General features: G+C 35.4%; 1 protein-coding gene across 1 annotated transcript in view; it reads right to left on the bottom strand.

The window, feature by feature from the left end:
- LOC107153258 (mitochondrial intermediate peptidase) overlaps positions 1 to 21,053 on the bottom strand; it is a 138,650-nt gene that overhangs the window by 92,199 nt on the left and 25,398 nt on the right. The window contains exons 8-11 of the mRNA XM_048801243.1: positions 19,216 to 19,264; positions 17,412 to 17,472; positions 13,942 to 13,994; positions 3,334 to 3,355 (exon numbers count right to left, since the gene is read on the bottom strand). Coding sequence (XP_048657200.1) covers positions 3,334 to 3,355; positions 13,942 to 13,994; positions 17,412 to 17,472; positions 19,216 to 19,264 — 185 coding nt within the window. The remainder of the gene's footprint in view (positions 1 to 3,333; positions 3,356 to 13,941; positions 13,995 to 17,411; positions 17,473 to 19,215; positions 19,265 to 21,053) is intronic.

The following is a 21,053-nucleotide window of genomic DNA, read 5'->3' as shown; positions in this document are numbered from 1 at the left end:
GGTCTATTCCCTAAAGACCTAAAAAGAGCATGCTACAGGGACACTGCTACATGGATGTTCATAGCAGCACAATTCACAATAGCTAGACTGTGGAACCAACCTAGATGTCCTTCAATAGACAAATGGATAAAAAAAATGTGGCAGTTATACACAATGGAGTATTACTCTGCATTAAAAAATGACAAAATCATAGAATTTGCAGGGAAATGGATGGCATTAGAACAGATTATGCTAAGTGAAGCTAGCCAATCCCTAAAAAACAAATGCCAAATGTTTTCTTTGATATAAGGAGAGTAACTAAGAACAGAGTTGGGAGGAAGAGCATGAGAAGAAGATTAACATTAAACAGGGGTGAGAGGTGGGAGGGAAAAGGAAAGAGAAGGGAAATTGCATGGAAATGGAAGGAGACCCTCAGGGTTATACAAAAGTACATACAAGAGGAAATGAGGGGAAAGGGGAAAAAAAAACAAGGGGGAGAAATGAATCACAGTAGATGGGGTAGAGAGAGAAGATGGGAGGGGAGGGGATAGGGGATAGTAAAGGATAGGAAAGGCAGCAGAATACAACAGACACTAGTATAGCAATATGTAAAACAGTGGATGTGTAACCGATGTGATGCTGAAATCTGTATACAGGGTAAAAATGGGAGTTCATAACCTACTTGAATCAAAGTGTGAAATATGATTTGTCAAGAACTATGTAATGTTTTGCACAACCAACAATAAAAATTAAAAAAAAAAAAAAGAAAAGAAAAACTCCATCTCAAAAAAAAAAAAAAAAAGGTAAAAACTGACAGAACTACAAAGAAAAATAGATGCATCCCCTAATATAGTTGGACATTTCAAAACCTATACATCAGAAGTGGACAGATTTAGCAGGCAGAAAAACTGGTGAGAATATAGTTCAAAGGAAAAGAACCTCAAAATGGAACTCTATTTTGTGAAAAATAAATAATTAATTTATCTTTTATAATACTAAATTGGAACAGATTGGCCTTAAAAATCATAAGGCCAAATTCAAACCACAGACAGAATGTGAATGAACAAAGAAAATTTAACCACATATTGCTCTAGCTAGATTAATTTTATCATAAAAGACAATTCACCTTTTGGTTGTTAGATAATAAATATGAAGATAAAAATAAAGAAGAATAAAAAGAAGCTTTACATCTTAAAATCAAACCCTGCCTAAGATTATAATGAGCACATAATGTTTATTTCTACAGAAAAGAAACACAGTAAAACTAATAACAACACAGTCTGCTATATTAAACTACAACCTAAAAATATTTATTGACTTACCTAATGCCCATGACACCCATATGTGGTAGTCAGGCAAAACTCAAGGAAACAATTTATCTTAGAGAAAAAAAAAAATTAAGTATAGAATATAAGGTTACACAATATCAGTCTATGTGTAAGTTTTATACAAATTAAATAAAATAATAGAATATGAAAAGTAATGTAAAACTCCTTGGTTTTTGTTTGTTTTTTCTTTAAATTTGAGGGTGGGGGTATAGGTAAGTGTTAGAGCACATGCTTAGCAAGCATGAGGTCTCCTGGGTTCAATCCCCAGTACCACTAGAAGAAGGCAGGGGAGGATTTCAAATTATAGTACACAAAAGGCAAAAAGTATATAATCTTTTCCCCTGACTCATTGTTTCCATCCCCAGTGGCAACTACTGTTAACAATTTCTTGCAGATCTTTATAAACAATTTTCTATGTACACATATAGAAGTTTACATATATATAAATGTTTTCTACAAATGGAATTATACCATTCACACTATGCTGTAACTTCCTTGTTTAACCTAAAAATATGTACACTATATGTTTATTTTGTCGTCCCAGGAATAGGGAGGACTCTATCTTGTTGTCAATATATAAAGCTCTATCTTTTTCTCTTTGGTCAGTGTGTAATCATCTACAGAAAACCTGTCGTAACTTAATGCATCTCCTCCTCTGTAGTGAACACCGGCAGTGGGAGCTTCAATGGGGAAAGAAAGTATCCAGTCACTGACATCACCTGCAATTGCCTACACATGATTACAATAAAAAGAGCCCAGACTTTTAATCGGTTTTATGTATTTTAACTCTGTTATAAAAAGTGCACCCATGTGGCCACACCCCAACTCATCGTCCTGCCTTGGTCCACTGCTACTTCTACTGGGTAACAGTTACCTGCCATTAATTTCTCTCTATTAAACTGACACCACAATGAACACCATTGTCATACCTGTGTAAGCTTGTCTGTAAGACAAATTGAGGAAATGAAATTTTAAATTTTGATAGGTATTACCAAATTATCCTGCCAAAAAAGTTTTTTACATTCCTCTAAATAGTGTATAAAAATGCTACCATCCTCACTCTTGCCAGTATAATTCTGATATGTTCTTCTAATGCTTCTTTTATTTTCTTTTTGTGGCTATGTGGGCTGCATTTTCTTTTTCTTTTAAGTATAGTAATTTGGAACTTTTACAGTATGTATTTTAGCTCCTCTGTTTGTTATCTCTACCACGTTTTAAATAATTAAATATTTTACTGGCTTATCAATTTTAGATAATATCTCTTGATTCCTCCCCTTCTAGCTTACCCTCCTGATCTGCTCTGTTGTGTAGAGATACAGATATATAAATGTTTATTTGGCTAATTTTATTGGGCACCAATGAGCACAGTTGATCTAATGGCCTTCATTTGGCCACCATGTGCCAGATATTCCCAGAGTGCACTCAATGTGAGAGCAGAGGCAAAGGAGAAGAAATCCTATGGTTTAGTTTAGAAAGATTATTCTGCTAGTGATATAGAAAAGAGTCTAAAATGCAAATATTCATGATTAATATGGGAAGAAAGGGTTCAATATTATAAATATGTACAATTTCCCTAATTTAATCTAAAAAAAAAAAAAAAATCCCGACCAAGCTCATTATGACAATGACAACGATGATGAATGCAACATTTTGTGAGTCCTCACCATGACACTGGGCTTAGCCCTTTATACATATCTCATTTAATAGCAAAATAATCCCAAAGGTGGTGTCATTACTCACATTTTACAATGGGAAACAGAAAACATGTTTACAAGATGATAATCTTCCTATTACAACTAATAAGTATATAGAAAGAGATTTTCTTTTTAAAACGATCAAAAGAGCATGTCTTTGTTTAGATTCAGGTATTGAAGTAGTTTTTCACAAACATTTGTTACAAATTAAAGCAAGTACTAACAAAAGCACTAAGACTGTATGTATCACTCATTCTTATGCACATTTTTCAGAATGCTTTCCTGAATGAGAGAGGCAGGGAGCTACTTACTGACTGTAATTGGGGACTTACAACCCTAAGTTCATCCCTGCAGCTGCATAACAGTGAGCAAAAAGATTGAAAGCCACAGATTCAGAGAAAAGAACTACAAAGAGAAATGACTGTGGTGATTACAAAGTGAAGAACAGGAAGTTGAAGGTATGTGTTTAAGAAAGAAGGAAAGGAAGCAGTAAGCACTATCAAGAACTGAAGGTATCAGGAATGTTAAGGACTTAAACAAGTTACTGACTGGTAGATGGCTGATAACTTGGGAAAATGAGCTGGGTAGACTAACAGGGTTACACATCAGATTACATCACAGAATAAAAAGGAGGAGAATCCAGGATAAACTACTATAGGAGATGGGGGAGTTTGGAAGAAAAAAAATGACTCAAGTGAAAAGTAATTATTTATATTTAAGATAAGGGATATCTTAGCAGGTCTGCAGACCAAGGGGAAGAAGCTATTAGAAAGGAAGAGATTGGTGTTTATGATAAAGTTAATTAACTGGTGAAGTGGTTTGACAGTAGTATCTCATACTGTCATAGTGCTTTAAAATTTGCAAAGCTGGGGCTGGGGATGTGGCTCAAGCTGTAGCGTGCTCGCCCGGCGTGCGTGTGGCCCGGGTTCGATCCTCAGCACCACATACAAATAAAGATGTTGTGTCCACCGAAAACTAAAAAATAAATATAAAAAAAAAATTCTCTCTCTCTCGCAAAAAAAAAAAAAAAGGTATCAAACAGGAAATTAAAATTTTTAAAAAAATTTAAAAATAAAATTAGCAAAGCATTTCTCATCAAGAATTTCTCTTAGACCTTTTGTGATGCTGTGAGATAGGTAATTTAAGAATGATTTCCTAATTTCACTTGAGTAAAGTGAGGCCCCAAGAGGCTTGTGATAATTCCAAGGCAGTCGGGAATAGGAGAAAGAGTCCTGGGCTTGAAGTTGAAATACCGGCTCTCTTTCTTACTGGTTCTGTGCTTTAAGCAAGTTATTTGCCTCTTTGAGGCCTCAATTTCCTCACTGAGAAAATGGGAATGATACTTCACAGTTTCAACACAGGCAAAGAACCTGGCCCTGCTCCCGGAGCAAAGCCAACACTCAGTAAACTGCAGCCACTTTTATGACTACAGTTAGAGTGGCAGAGCCAGAGTGAAAACAGTGCTTCTTACTTCTGCTAATTCCTCTATACTCCTCAAAGCTGCTGTCACCTATAAAATGAAATGCAATATTGTTAAGAAGCCTGAGTTAATGCAGTAAACATTCATGAATCACCTACTATGTGCCAGGTAACTCCTCAATGTAGACAGACACTGTACCCATAAAGAATGATTAATCCAAATGATAAAGGACACACAAGCAGTATAACCAGGTCTCTGGCACAAAGATGAGGCTGCAATTAATTCTGCCTGCCAGTCGGGAGAGAATGAGAATGGAAAAATCAGAGAGAACTACAAAGGAGGCCTTGGAAAAAAAAGATGAGGTTCCAACAGAGAGGAAGGCATCCTAAGTGGAAGAACAAGCACCAGCAAGGGATCAAAGGAATTGAAATGAAGAGAACATACAGCTCAGTCAAGCTTGATTACCCTAGACGTTACTCAGTCACCTCAAACCTAACTTCTACCTGCATGCTGCACCACACCCTCAGTGACTTTACCAAAGGAAACTTAATTCCTTCCTGAAGAAGAACCAGAGAGGATGAAAGGATTCAAAAAACAGCAGCTACAATAGTGTCTGAGGGGAACTAAGGAACCATTCCTCATATAGACCATCCAAGAGGCAGCTGAACTCCCCTATGAGACCCATGTCTATTTTGGTCCTAGCTTCCAATGTGATACCTCAGTGGTCACAGGCCTTTGGCCTCCCCATTCCTTAGGACCCCTTCAGGATGCTTCAGACATGGCCACCCAAGCCAGGATCAGGAGGTGGATGCTCTTCCTGCCTCAAGGGCAAATGGGGCAAGATCTGGCTGTGAATATGTAGTTGCAACATCTTTATCAGAACTTTCTCTTTCTTTCTCTCTCTCTCTCTCTCTCTCTCTCTCTCTCCCCCTCCCTCCCTCTTTTTCTCTCTCATACACACACACACACACACACATATGGTTCTGTGCTTAAGAACCATACCTTTATGGTTCTCATCAAAATAAATACCTTTATTTTGTTTATTTATTTTTATGTGGTGCTAAGGATGGAACCCAGCACCTCACATGTGCTAGGCGAGCACTCTACCACTGAGCCACAACCCCAGCCCCAGAGCTTTTTATTTTTGTGGATATTACAAAATATACCATAAAAGAACTTTTTCTTCTATCACAGAGACCCAGAACCATGGAAAAGCATTTAATATAGGTGACACATCAACCCTTCCAGGATACTGGAGCCACAACCAATGCAAACAGAATCACATTTAAATACATCTTGAAAATTTACATGGGATACTGTCCAGTCATCACTGAAAACTCTTAGTTTCCTTTTCTCTTTTTGTTTGTTTGCTGTTGTTAAGATGGGATTGCCCAGTCTCAAACTCCTGGACTCAAGCAATTCTCCTACCTCAACTTCCCAAGCAGCTGGGACTATAGGTACATGCCACCACATCTAGCTCTTTTAGAATTTGCTAAGAGAATTTTACTACTAATGTGTTGTAAAGAATTCCCCTGATTTGGTTCCAAAAATAAGGAATCTTTGATTCCTCTAAAGAAAGAAACAGGAAGAAAATAATTATCTATCATAGTTACTGAGTAAAATTCAGTAAGTGATCTACTATTTGTTCTGGTTAAAAATCTGCTACCTATGGATTTACAAATTTTCAATTTTCAAAAAATCAGAACAAATTATAATCAAAATGGTAAAATGGCATAAGTATGATTAGGTCTTTTTTAGCACAAATAATGGAATTTGGGGCTGGGATATACCTTGGTGGTTGAGAATTTGCCTGGCATGCCTGGGGTGTAAGTTCAACACCAACACCACAAAAAATAAAATAAAAAACAATAAAATTTAACAATATATCAAAATCCTCATCATGAATACTAATTATGATTGAAATAAGCAAAGAAATATCAGTGAAAAAGACATTTTTCAACTGAAGAATTCTTCATTCATCATTGAGATTTTTGTTTATTTAAAAAAAAACAATGTATCTTTGTCCATATGAAGCATACTCTGAGTCACATTGAATTTCAACCTCTGATGCACAGGGAATTAAAGTTAAGAAAGAACTTGGATATTACTTCCAAAAATCTTGGCACTGAACTTAGTGAAAGTATAAAACACAATTAAGTGCAGTCAATGGATCCAGGTTAAAACTGCAGGTAAACACAGGCTTCAGTCTCACTCTATTCAATAAATGAAAGCAGGTATGAGACAGAACTTTTGCATCAAAAGGCATAAAATAAATGCTCAGAGGTTCATTACAGAATGAATGAGATGGCCTGCCAGAGGACATGTGTGGGCCAGGCAAAATGCACACTTGAAAAGAGCACAGTATGTGACAATATTGTCAGAGGAACTATTATTAACTTTATCAAAAGAACAGTGTACTGGAATGCTTTTGGCATCAGAAATGATTGTATGAGTATGATTATAATGTTATAGTTGGATGGCATTTTGAAATGTTTAGTGTAGAATGCCACAGGGAGAGCTACTGTTTTCTTTGGTTAAGTAAAGGTATGGTAGCAGTGAAAGAGCTGAGTGATACTGGAATCTATTTGTCTTTCAGGTAATTATATAGCACTAAAAATGAAGAAGACCTTCTCCTCCTTCCATTTCATAAAGAACCCCCCATGGTCAAGTTGGTTTTTATCTTGATTTGTCAACCTAGAAGCAAGAACATTGCTTCTGCCAAACTTCCTGGTAATCGGGGAATAATAATCCTTAGGGGTGCAGATTAGCTGCAGATATCACTGGAAATCAAGGCTGAACAAAAATAGTGTAATTCCATCACCACCTTGGAGAATAAAGTGAATCAGTAGGCCTGACTGGAGAAAGGATAATAATAGCACACAGAAGTGGCACCAAGTGACAGCACCCCAACCATAGTCGCTAGAAACAAGTCTTACAACAGCAGTGAGACTTCTACCTGTAGCTATCCCTCCATTTAGAGCTGCTGAAATGTTGGGAGCCAGTGTCTAGGTCTACCCCNTTGTGTACTATAATTTGAAATCCTCCCCTGCCTTCTTCTAGTGGTACTGGGGATTGAACCCAGGAGACCTCATGCTTGCTAAGCATGTGCTCTAACACTTACCTATACCCCCACCCTCCCCGGGGAAGTGAGGAAATAAATCCTGGTGAGAAGGCACAAGTGGAAGCTGCAGAAAGGAAAACAGGCAGGATTTTTCTTCCCAAAAGCCTTGGGGGAAAAAAGATGATGGAAGCTCAGAGCACTTGCCTAAAGCTTTTCCAATGCTCAGAGGCTCATTACAGAATGAAAGAGATGGCCTGTCAGAGGACATGTAAGGGCCAGGCAAAATGCACACTTGAAAAGAGCAGAGCATGTGAAAATATTGTCCTCAGACCCCTCCTCTCTTCTGGCTCAGAACAGGAGCAATCATCATCCACTTCTCCCGCCAGACAACTTCTCAGGATCAACTAGGTCTCATAAACACTAGTGAGAAGCCAAAGAGGGGAATGATGCAGAACTGGATGCTTTCACATTGCTGATAACAACATGTAATTTGCTTTCTAGCTGAGTGAATCTATGAGTGTCCCTGCCAAAAACAGGAAACGTTTAACATACAGTCTTTAGATATACCATCCAGTTTACAGAAATGGTAGCATGTGAGCAACAAATGAAATGACACCACAAAGAAGCAACCAGATAGGGCTGGGGCTGTAGCTCAGTGGTAGAACACTTGCCTAGCACCTGTGGGGCACTGGGTTCGATCCTCATCATCATATAAAAATAAATAAGTAAAATAAAGTATCCATCTACAACTAAAAATTTAAAAAGAAAGAAACAACCAGATAAATCCAGAAGGTTCTTGTAAGACAAACACATGGTCTCTTCAACAATTGCTTGATAATATGGATGCAGCAGACATGAGATATGGAAAACTGTTATTGAGTAAGAGACAGAAAAACCAAGTGAAATGTATAGGCCTTGTCTGGATCTGAATTCCAACAAGCTAACTGGGGGGGAAAGGGAAAAAAAAAAAAAAAAAAAAACAGATTTAATGCTGCTATAGTTCGGATCTTGAATGTCCCCCAAAAAGCCATGTGTTAAAGTGTTGGTCCTGACCCATGGTGCTATTGGGAAGTGGGAGAACCTTTAGGAGGTGGGGCCTAGTGGAAGGAAGTTTAGTCACTGGGGGATGTCCTTGAAATGGACACTGGGACCCTGACCCCTTCTTGTCTCTCTCTTTCCTTCCAGCTGACATGAGGTGAGCAACTTTCTCTACTACATGTTCCTCACCATGATGTGTTGCTCTGCCACAGGCCCCAAATCAGCAAGGCCAACGGATCATAGACTTAAGCTTCTAATGTGAACAAAAACAAAAACAAAAACCTTTCCAATGTATAATAAGTTGATTAAGGTATTTTGTTATAATAGAAATCTAATATAGATACTATCAAGGAAGTATGACTAAAGCCTAGATATTAGATGGTGACAACAAACTGCTGTTGATACTAGGTAATAATGACATTGGAGTTATGTTCATGTTTTTTAGAGATATGTGATAAATACATAAAAGGAAGATAACTGGAATGCTAAGATTACTTTAAAATATTCAGTAACAAGCAAAGAAGTAAAGCCATGAGGGAGAGGAGTAAAGAATGCCAACAGAGAAGAAAAATAAAAGGGAAAAAGGGATACATGAAGCAAATCTAGCAAATCTTGATAATCATTGAATCCAAGAGAAGAACATATAGGAGTTAATCATGTCATTCTACTTCTATTTTGTAAGTTTTCATAATAAAGGTTAATTTTTAACTTTAAATCCATGGAGGTCCCTACATCTATGCAAACAAATAAAGATATAATTTCACATACCAACCAGAAGTCCTTCTGTGAGAGCCCAGTATTTTCTGAATAATTTAAAACACAAAACACCCCTATTTTCATTATATAAATGTTCTTAAGATTTTGAGATTATACCTTAACAAGGAATACACAATATTGAATTTCACTTCCCAATGGCATCTTAATGTAAAATAGCAGCAAAATAAATAAAATATGATTCACTGAAACTCATTATTGGCAGAAAAGAGACAAGACCCCAAAGGATTAAAAACAAAACCCAAACACTATACAGGTACATTAAACAACTCTAAAATGATGACCTCTGGGGGTAGAGGCAAGGATAAGATCAACATTTCTTAATGAACACTTTTTAACATTGTTTTAATTTTTTAAAATCATATGAATATATTATTTATTCCAAAACAAAATTTAATTTCAAATAAAATCATGTATACTTTTCATAGCTGAAAGAATTAATTTTGCCTTCCCGTAAGAATTTAACACTAAAACTTAAAAAAGAAAACAATGAATTGCTCTTTTTAAGATATACCAATGGTTCTTTATCCAGTATTTTCTCAGATCAATCTTTGGTTAGTTTAAAAAATATTGATTTCTCCTCTTACTTCTAAATAGGTTCTTTTCTTCTTTGGAGAGACATTTAGGAAACGTGAAATAAATCTGGAGTGTTTAACATAAAAGCAAGAAAAATAGTCCCTGGCATTTAGCTTGAAGAAAAGTTCCAATCAAGGAAAGGCCCCTTCTAATTTTCATTTTGTGTCCACCCACATATTTATGTCTTTACCTGAAATTCTATGAATTTATCAAGGATTTAGAAATCTTTTCTTTGTTCCATTCCTCTAACCTCAACCCAAATTATTATATTTTCCCCTTCTTTCTCATCTATTACCTATGCTTCTCTTCCCACTCTAATCAATCAAGATTATTAAAACCTCAAACCCAAATACCATCATTTATTCCCGGTAAGCTACTTAACATAGATATTTTAAAACCCCCAATCTCACAATCCCTTCTGAAGCATTTCTGCATCCCTTTTCCTGAGTTAATAGCCAAGTAAATGAACTAGTATGAAATGTTAGTTAAGATAAGTTAAAGCCCCACGTGGCCATCAGGCAGGTAGACACACTCAGCAAGATTTTGCAGATGAGGAAGAAACACTAGGAAGGAAAATCTGATTGCTCACCAAACACAGATTCTGTCTCTGAGACAAAGGGGTCTGACTAGAGAAGAGAGTTTAGTTTAGCTGAGGAAAGGTTTGGAGGAAGACAACTGGTGGGGGAAAAAAAATCAGAATGGCAGGCTAGATCCAACCTGGATACTTGCCATCCTGGAAATTCTTCTAGGGGATGGTCTACTTCATGGGATCCTCTTTAAGTATTCTCTAAAATCTTTTAAAGGTCAGTGCCACCTTTAAAACACTCATCTTTCAAAAAATTTTAGAGAATCAATACGAATTGTTGAATGCTTCAGAAATAAGGATATACACCTTTTTATTTATTGTTAAAAGAAAAGCATGATCAGATCCTTTAAGACCCTGAACGAGAGCTCCAATTTTATTTTGAAGGCAGTGGTGACCCCTCAACCTGGAAGAGGAAATTGATCAACAGCAAAAAGCCATTCTGCCAGATGGATGCAGGGCACTTCCACCCTGGATACTGTGATGCTGGGAAGCACAGGCAACATGGTCTTCTCTCTTTTAGTATTCATTCTTAATCTGTCATCAAAAGCTCTCTGAAGAGCATTCTAAAATTCATGTGAAACGTTCACTATAGTTTTGACGAGTATTTTTTTAAAAAGGGAGATCTGCCCTCTCCTTTAAAAGATGTTGGAGAGTACCTAAAAAGCATCATAGAGTAGATCACTTCTTAGAAGAGAGTCCACAAATAGACAATTCCATATAATAATACAATGTATCTACTAACAATACTAACATCTCCTTAAGCCTGACCCATGAAGTCAGGCAACTATAATCAGTTTTAGAAATAACCCTGCTGAAAGGCTGAGAGAGCATAAGTAATCTGTCAAAGATCATGTGGCCCCTTAAATGGTGGCCAGGATTTGCTATTCCTTCTAGCTTCTAGGAATGTGTTCCTGGCCACAGGAATAGCTGTCTCTGGTATTTCCACTCTTTCTAATGGAGAACTTGGCAAAAAGACCATGTCTCTGTGGCATGTTGAGGAGTGAGAACTCTATAACTACTGGAGGATCAGGGATCTGTAAGTCCTGACTCTAGAGTTGGTCAGCAACAGAAAGACTTCTCAATATTGTATTTTTAGCAGAAATGGAGAAGACATTACTATCCTTTATTTGATAGCTTTTGCTTAAAACCACATCAAACTTCTGAGGGATCTCAGATGCCTAATTAATAAATATGCTTTAAACTTCTATTGATTATATCTTTCCAAATCTTTGAATATTCATATGAAATTTCCACAGAACCATCTTTCAGGCATGCTAGACTTAGAGAATATAGTTAAAGGACAAAAATACCACTTTAATTTAAGGCTAAGGCGTTAATTAAAATGATCAGGGGTGGGGAACATGATATGGAAGTAATACCACACACAAACCACGGTAGCAAAAATCAGAACCAAATACATTCAATTTGCATCATTTCTCAACATCAAAAATCAAATCAAATACTTTAAAAATGGAAAACATTAATAAGTAAATGTTAGTATACCTTTATGCCACATTTTTAACAGAGTAAGCAATAAGATTAAATCTTTCTTTAAAAGAATTTTAGAAGAAAAATTATATTTTCATGAGCAGGGTCTGAAGTTTTTAACCAAAAAAAAGAGCCACTTTGAAATAATATCATATGTTAAGCCATAATATACTATAAATCCCTGTTTATCATGGCTAAATTATTATACTGAATTTGAGATACATGTGTAAAAAAATAGCTGATCAAATATTATTACCTAAAGGTTTGGTGTTAATTATGCTTTATCAATGGTTTTGAGAACAGTAATGAATAAAGGTCAAAGACGAGAAAATGAATGAAAATGAATTATCTGATGTAGAATTATCTTAGGACATCTCATCCTGCTGATGTAGAAGAGGTCATATAAAGTTATTTTTTTCTGCTATTTCAACAAATGACAAAAGAAATAATTAAAAATTATTGTCTAATTTTAGAAAGGTTCCTTCTACCCTTTACTTGATGCTTAATAATGCATAGGAATAAGAATATTTTAAAGCTTACACCAAATAAATACATCATCAAGATACACCTATGTTTTAGTAAGGAGAAAGACAAAAAAACATATTTTATTCTATTACTCAAATAAATCATAACCTTAGTCAAATTACCTACATCAAAAATTATCTACGTGCCCTTCAACAGATGAATGGATGAAGAAAATGTGGTATATATATTTGATGGAATATTACTCAGTTTTAAAGAAGAATGAAATTAGGGCATTTGCCAGTGAATGGATAGAATTGGAGAATATAGTGGTAAGCGAAATAAACCAATCCCCAAAACCCAAAGGTCAAATGTTTTCTCTAATATGTGGATGCTAATCTACAATAAGGTGGGCAGGGAAAAATAATTACTTTAGATTAGGTAGAGAAGGGTGAAGGGACGGGAGGGGATATGGGGATATAAAGGATAATAGAATGAAACAGACTTTACTACCTTATGTACATATATGACTGCATGACCAATGTGATTCTACAACATGTACAATGAGAAAAATGAGAAATTATACCCCATTTATGTATGACACATCAAAGTACATAAATGCACTCTACTGTCATGTATAACTAATTAAAACAAATAAAAAATATTTTAAGTAAAATGCAAAAAAAAGATTTATAAGAGAAAAATGTAAACAAAATGTTAAAGGGTAGGATTCTGAGATTTTTTTCAAAAAAAAAAAAATCCCTCTGGGCATATAAAAGTGCTGGGGACATACATTTTTCAATGGGTTAATTTTAAACAGATCTCTATATTCTTGGGTTATAAGTAAATATACAAATGAAAGAAATAGAATATGTTTAGGGAAAAAAAGATATATCTAATACTTTAACAAAGAAAGACAATATAGAAGCTAGAAGACTGCTTTGATCAACTTGTTTCCTAAAATTTTTAGTTCATTTATATCCCTCTGAATGTGCCAAAAACATGTTGACAAAATATTCTAATAAAAATGAGAAAACATATGGAAATCACATAGGAATGAGGAAGTACTGCTTTGTTCCCTCAATGGTTCAACAAACATTTGCTGAGCACCTACCCTGGACCAGCAAGGGGAGACAGTAAGGGTTCTAGCAAAGTCCCAGCATTTAAATGCCCATAGTCTAGGAAGAGAACCAGGAACCTATGCACTGGAAAGGTTGGAGAGAAGACAGATGCTGGATGCTGTGGGAAGATATTTCAAAGTTTTAAAGGAGGAAATGACACAAGCAACGTAAGAATGAACCAGTGGGGGAGAGGTAAAGCATGATCCTATGACACAGCACAACTTTGCAATCCAGATTTTAAAAATTTGTGGGCAGAAGTGTACCTACCAACAGAGGGGATGGGTTTGAGGGGAAACACATGTGTAAGGTGGGCACCTGAGTGCATGACAGTAGCTGCATAATTAATATGCAAAGTTCTCAGTAAATATTACTTTCCTTTTTCCTTCTTACATGTGTATTTCTTGGAAAACTTACCTCTCTGCACGAATCACACCACTGTAGTAGGGGGGATCCCAAGGCATCAGTTCCTACAATCAAATAATTCATAGTGATGAAGATATTGACAATTTCAAATTTTTTATTGGTAATGTAGCCAAACTTATAACACGTAAACCAGTTACTGTAAATCAGCCTGCTTAAAGAATGTAAGTCAGTTAATGTATATCAGAAAAATTTTATAAAAACCCTAAAAATTCATAGCCTGGAGGAATTTGGCTTCTCCTAATTCAATGGATAAAGAAGACCTAATCCTAGAATTTGGAATAAAGATAAACAAGTGTAATTCTGAAGTGTAAACTAAAGCCAGGTGCCATGGTACATGCCTGTAGTACCAACTACTCTGGAGGCCGAGGTGGGGAGTTCAAGGCCAGCCCGGGCAACATAGGGAAACCCCATCTCAAAATGAATACATTACTTTACTAAAAAATGTAAACCAAAGACAGCATTAACAAATTAAATGAGCTGTGAAGAAAATTTCGCAAAATGTAACCCAGGTATTAATCTTTAAAAATGTACTGCACTATGATTAAAATACTAAAGATTAGATTAGGGTTCTTTCTAAATGTAAGCATGAAGATTAGGGCAGATCCCAAAACTGAAAGCAATAATTTACAATGTAAGTAAGGCAGAATTAACTCTAATCTTGGCAAAGAAAATTTGTCATAAAGAAATATCACAATAATAGTTGTTTTTGACAAATGGTAAAAAAAAAAAAAAAAAAATCAAAGGAAAGCTTGAACATTTGAATAGATCATCCTCCCTACAAGGTGTCCAGGTGGCAAAAAGACTGGTGAAGAGCCTAGACTGTGAAGTCAGACCGTCAGGTTCAAGTTTTCAATCCACACCAAACTGAAAACAGCATAAGGCCAGCAACTTTGTTTGCATGATTCCCTATTGTATCTTGGCACCCTGGACAGTGCCTGGTACATGGTAGTCACTCAAAAAATATTTGTTGAATGAACCAACAACACATCCCAAATAGGACTGCTAAATGCACTTAGATTATTAAATACAATGTCTGGCATAAATACAGGCTGCTTTTCTTGTCAACATCACCCTCTAAAATTTAAGGTCAGCATTATCTCCTCAAATAATGAGGTTTTCTTTTCCATGTTACAAGATCACAAGCTACCTACCATGCCATATGTATGTGGCTGGCACATAAACAATAAAGTACATCAAGGGTAAGCTAAACAAAAGGAAACATAAAAGGCACATGAGTACCACACAGGTATTAGACAAGAATAAAGAATGCTAAACTCAACTTAAAGGGGGAGTAGGAGATGAGACCTAAAAGATAAACAGGCCTGAATCCTGAAGGGCCTGGTGGAAGACACAAAGAAATTGGAAGGGAAATCTTAAGAATTGTAAGGAGTTATTGAAGAATTTTAAATAAAAGAGTGACAAGAGCAGATCTGCTTTTAGAAAAAAATACCTCTTAGGTGGGAATCTATTCACTTATTCATATTTCAAATAAGTGTTGGCACCTACTCTCTGCTAACACTGGGCTGGGCACATTGCTATACAGTCTGAATCTGGTATGGTTTTGAAGGGAGCAAGAACAAAAGGCTAGAAAACCAATAAAACAACTACAATTATGATGTGAGTGACAAATAATAATGATCCAACTAAGGCTGTGGCAATAGGCATAGGGAAGCAAGAACCCATTTCCATCTTTGGGCATGTTCTTGAGATAGCAGAATGTGTAAGAACTAATAAGTGAGGATGTGAACTACCCTGGAGGATTTGTTAAAATTCATCTCATGGGGCTTGCTCCAGGCTCTCTGATTCAATGGGTCTGATAAGGGGCTGGAGAATTTGTATTTCTACCAAATCTCCAAGTGATGTTTCTGGTCCAGAGACCACATTTTGGAAACCACTGATCTACAGGAAGTGGAGGTGCTGACTAGGGCAGCAGGGTGAGTGGTGGCAACATTCACCAGAACAGACTCATGAGGAGAATGGGCACCTCACAAATATCTGCAGAATAATATATAATAGTTAATAAACTGCACAAAAATGCCTAGGAAGAATTGTTTAAAGTCATATCAGGTTTTATTGAATTTGCTTCTGGCAACTCATTTTTTTCTGTTTCCATATTCACCAAACCATATTCTGATCTCTTATCTGGTTTCTTAAGTAGACCTATCCACCAAGCCAAAGAGTGCAGATAACCAATACTAGTAATTTTGCTAAATATGGTTCCTATCATAAATTAACAGATTAACATACTACTCTAATCCCATCAAATCCAGCAATTTAAAATCTGTTTCACAGTGGTTGTATCTGAGAAGCTGACATATAGTTTCTAAATATGCAAGGCCCTGTACCCTAAATTATTCCTGTAGTAGTAGCTGCTATTGAATCAAGAATTACCAACAGCAGCACCTATGAAAGAAGGTGTTATGGTTTGGATGTGGTATCCTCCAAAAGCTCACATGTGAAACAATGCAAGAAGGTTCAGAGGAGAAATGATTAGCTTGCAAGAGTCTTAATCCAATCAGTGATTTAATTCCCTGATAGGGATTAACTGAGTAGTAACTGAAGTGAAGGGTATGGCTGAAGGAGGTGGCAACTGGGGTATAGCTTTGGGGTATATATTTTGTATCTTGAGTGTGGAGACTCTCTCTCTGTGCTTCCTGATTACTATGTGAGCTGCCTGCCTCTGCCACACTCTTCTGCCATGATATTCTGCCTCACCTCAAGCCCCAAGGAATGGAACTGGCCTTCTATGGACTAAGACCTCTGAAACCATGAGCTCTCAAATGAACTTTTCTTCATTTACAATTGTGCTGGTCAGGTCCTTTAGTCACAGTAGTAAAAAAGACTAAAACAGAAAGGCATATACAACTCCAGAAATCCTGAGGAGGCTTCAAACTAAATGGGAACAAGGGTCCTGACATTTGGAATCCCATCACTTTCAGAGCATCTCCATCACTTGGGCAGCATGCTGGTTGTAAAGACCCTTACTCTACATTATAAGGTCATACAATCATGTGCTTTATGATTGAAAACAATGTATGTTTTTAGAAAGGGATATACTTTGTCAGTTAACACTGATCTACTTAACTGAGCATCATAAATTAGCAAACAAATAAGTGAGCATGTAAACATCAGTATTAATGTCGATGGTTAAAATTACCAACTGCTAGATTGAGTCTTCACTGAGTCTCATTAAACGATGCTTCAAATTGAGAAGCCAACTTTCTGTAGAATGAAAGCAGCCCTGGCATGAATGCTCATAATGTTAATGCACATACACACATACACATACGCACATTCAAATTTCTGGATCAAATATTTCAATACCTTTAATCACCAAACCAAGCATCAAAAACAAAACAACACAGACCTCCAGCATATGACAAGAAAGTTCTAGAATCAAGAGATAATCATTTCAGTTGATAGCCTGCTCATAATAAAAATATTCCAAAATATTTACTTACAGAATTTTGAGGATTTAGTTTCATTTTCATCTGTCGCATCATCTCAAAATCTTTTATAGTTCTGTAAAACAGGTTTATCATTATTTATTAGGACAAAACTTTAATAATTATGAAAGAACTAACTTTCCAATATTCATGATAAAATTAGATATAATCTATGAACAAATGTAAACTAGTATTAATCCAAATTTTACTAAAGTATTAGAAGAGACAAGACTGCATAAATTAGTATATCACTTCAATTCCTATCTTAAAAAAAAGCATTATACAGATATGCCTATCTTAAAAAGCATTATTCAAATCACTATTTTTACTCCAAAAATAGTACTTTAAAAAGCACTATTAAAAAAAAGTGCTTTAAAATCTTGCTTTAAAAAGGTAAGAAACTTACACAATATTCTCTATAAAAGAATATTAATATAGATAATTAAGATTGCTGTTCATAATTTTTTCCCTATAGAAATACACTAGTTTGGCAATAATTCAACAAGTCTTTAATATTTATAAAATATAAATTTTTCATTAGAATTAACTCCTATATAACTATAAAATTATACAGATATGTTAGCTGAAATACTACCTATAAACACATATAAGTGGAGAAAGAACACTGCACCACTTAACCATCACAGCAAAGTACAATAAATTGGATTTGTTTTTGTTTTGAAGCACTGGGGATTGAACCCACAAGTGTTCTATCCCTGAGATGCATCTACTTCCCCAGCTCAATTTTATAAATTATTTGTTATTTTGAAACTGTCTGGTTTGCATTAAAATTGAGCAATTAGGAATGTTTTTTAAATGTTTAAAAAATATATTTTAAAATTTGAGACTAGGTCTCGGTACATTGCCCGGACTAGCCTCTAACTTGCAATCCCCCTGTCTCAACCCCCAAGTAGCTGGGATTACAGGTGTGTGCCACACCTAGCTAAATAGAATTAATTCTTAAATAATTGCCTAACAGTCCCTCCTCAAAAACCTAATGGTTCACTGGTATTAAGAAGATTTTAGAATTGATAAACGTAAACCAAATTAGAAAGCAATGTGTTCCAAAACATGACTATCTAATCCAAAACAGAAATTTGAGCTAACAAATTTGCAATAGTCAAAAAAGGCTACTGAAATTTTAGAAAGCATTAAAAGAAAGAAAAGAGATGACCTGGCCCTCTTTTACAAGCCACATGTGCCCCCCTTTCTGGAACCCTAGCTATTTAAGGGCAGTCATATTTTGCCCCTCCACTAGAACTAGAAGAGCATCAATCAAAGGCAAGGACAAAGGCATAATGAAAGGACTGGGCAGGAAAGTCAGCATTGTAATAAAAGAACCCAACCAAACAGAGGGAAATATTTTAGCTTGATGTACAAAACATCGAGGCAGAGCCACTCTTAAAATCCACAAAATGCCAAACAGATTAATCCACCATATCTGTGAATCTCTTGTACTTAGCTGGAAAGATGAGAAATGATACTTTACATGCTTGTTATAAAATTAACTCTACAGGTTAAAATAAATACATTCAAGAAGGCTTTGGGAACATTTTTAAATTACACACAAATGATGGGTTGCTAAAGACAATGGATTAATGATGGTGGACCACCTAAATTGTCAAGATTGGCACCTTAAGAAAACCACCGTATTCTTTCAAAATAGGTCTTCACAGTGAATATGTCTTGCTGAGTGGTCTGCATAGCTAATATTCCAACATACTCTTAACAGGTCACTTCTTAATTTATTTTATATATTAAGTTCTCTATTTAAAAAACTATATAACATTTAACACTAAATAGCAGAAGAAAAACTAACCTTTCACAAAGTTTGTCAGATAGTTTCTCAAGGAACTGCATGACAGTCTCTAAAAATAAAATCCAAAGAAAACACCTTCAATTACGAGAAGTAACATGAACATACCTGAGAAAATTATATTGTGATAATCATAATCTATATACAACTCCCTTAAAGTGGTGATTTTCAAACTGAAGCAGGGTTGCTAACCTGTTATATAATAAACATTTATAGATAATCTCTTTTCTAATTAATCAGAAAAATAAATTAAACTACCATAGTAAGCCAGGCATGATGGTACATTATCCTGTAACACCAGCCCCTCTAGAGGCTGAGGCTGGAGGATTACAGGTTCAAAGCCAATTGCAGGTTCAGCAACTAAGCGAGACTCTAAGCATCTTAGCCAGACCCTATCTCAAAATAAAAAATAAAAAGGAGTGGGGATGGCTCAGTGGTTAAGTGCTTCCCAGTACAAAACAAACAAATAAACAAGTAAAACCCTGGCATAGTAAGAATCTAAATCCTTAGGTTATACCCCAAAATTAAAATTGTCAGTGAAAGGCTAAAAGAAAACATCCAAAATTTCAATGTGATTCTATCTATATGTATAAGAGAAAAAAATTATATCTTAGGCATGTCCAATTTTTTCCTAAGTTTTAAAGAGATAGCTAGACAGGTTTGTTCATAAAAAGAAGTAGTATACTTTTGAAATATGATTTGCTAAAAATTAAATTTTAAAAATCATGAAATATGGGCTGGGGTTATAGCTCAGTAGTAGAGCACTTGCTTCATATGCATGTGGCCCTGGGTTTGGTCCCCAGCACCACATAAAAATAAACAAATAAAAATGAAGATATTGTGTCCATCTACAACTAAAAAAAATTTTTTTTAAAAAATCATGAAGTATGATTTACTGAAAATTGAAAGAAAATTAAAATATTGACTATTCTTATTTTTATAAACAAGTATAGAATAATCTATTTGAGGTAATACCAAAATAAGATAAAGCAAAACTATAACATTAAATATTTTAAGGTCTAACAAAAATTTTTAAGTGTATATTAAAATACTGTGTCCTTATAATTTATAAATCTATAAAATTAATATAATAAAATTGCCATTATTTCCCACAAAAGGAAATGTTTTATGTGTATTTTTTCATTTGGCACTTTTTGCCACTGACTGTGTATAGAACTTTCATGTGTATTTTAGTTTACCACAAACATTGTTTTATATGTTCCAGATGATCTTTTACAAGGTTTTAAGTTTCTTGCCCTCTCTTCAATTTAAGTTATCTCCTTTCTGAGTGAAAAGTCTAAGGAAAGAATGGAGGTTAACCTAAACCATGAAGCCATAGGGCTTCTTGCCACTGTCAATACTTAACAAGTCTTGGATAGATTAATTTTGAAGATACTGCTTCATATTTCATATTAGTGGTGTTAGCAATTACAGAAAGAAAAAAGAAAATTGCTATGTATTCGAAAATGAAATCTCACTTTAGAATATCATACCAGCTACCATATAGGACTATTTATAAATAAATCACGGTGTATATTTTTTATTTCTTTTTTTTTTTAAGAGAAAGAGTGAGAGAGTGAGAGAATTTTTTTTTTTTAATTTTTTATTGTTGGTTGTTCAAAACATTACAAATTTCTTGACATATCATATTCCACACTTTGATTCAAGTGGGTTATGAACTCCCACCTTCACCCCATACACAGATTGCAGAATCACATCAGTTACACATCCATTGATTTACATATTGCCATACTAGTGTCTGTTGTGCTCCGCTGCCTTTCTCATCCTCCACCATCCCCCCTCCCCACCTCTCCCCTCCCCTCCCCTCCTCTCTCTCTACC

The sequence above is a fragment of the Marmota marmota genome, unplaced genomic scaffold (genome assembly GCF_001458135.2).
Source record: "Marmota marmota marmota unplaced genomic scaffold, marMar, whole genome shotgun sequence".
Classification (NCBI taxonomy): Eukaryota; Metazoa; Chordata; class Mammalia; order Rodentia; family Sciuridae; genus Marmota; species Marmota marmota.
The sequence above is the reverse complement of the archived record's forward strand: the minus strand, read 5'-3'. Positions and strand labels throughout refer to the sequence as shown.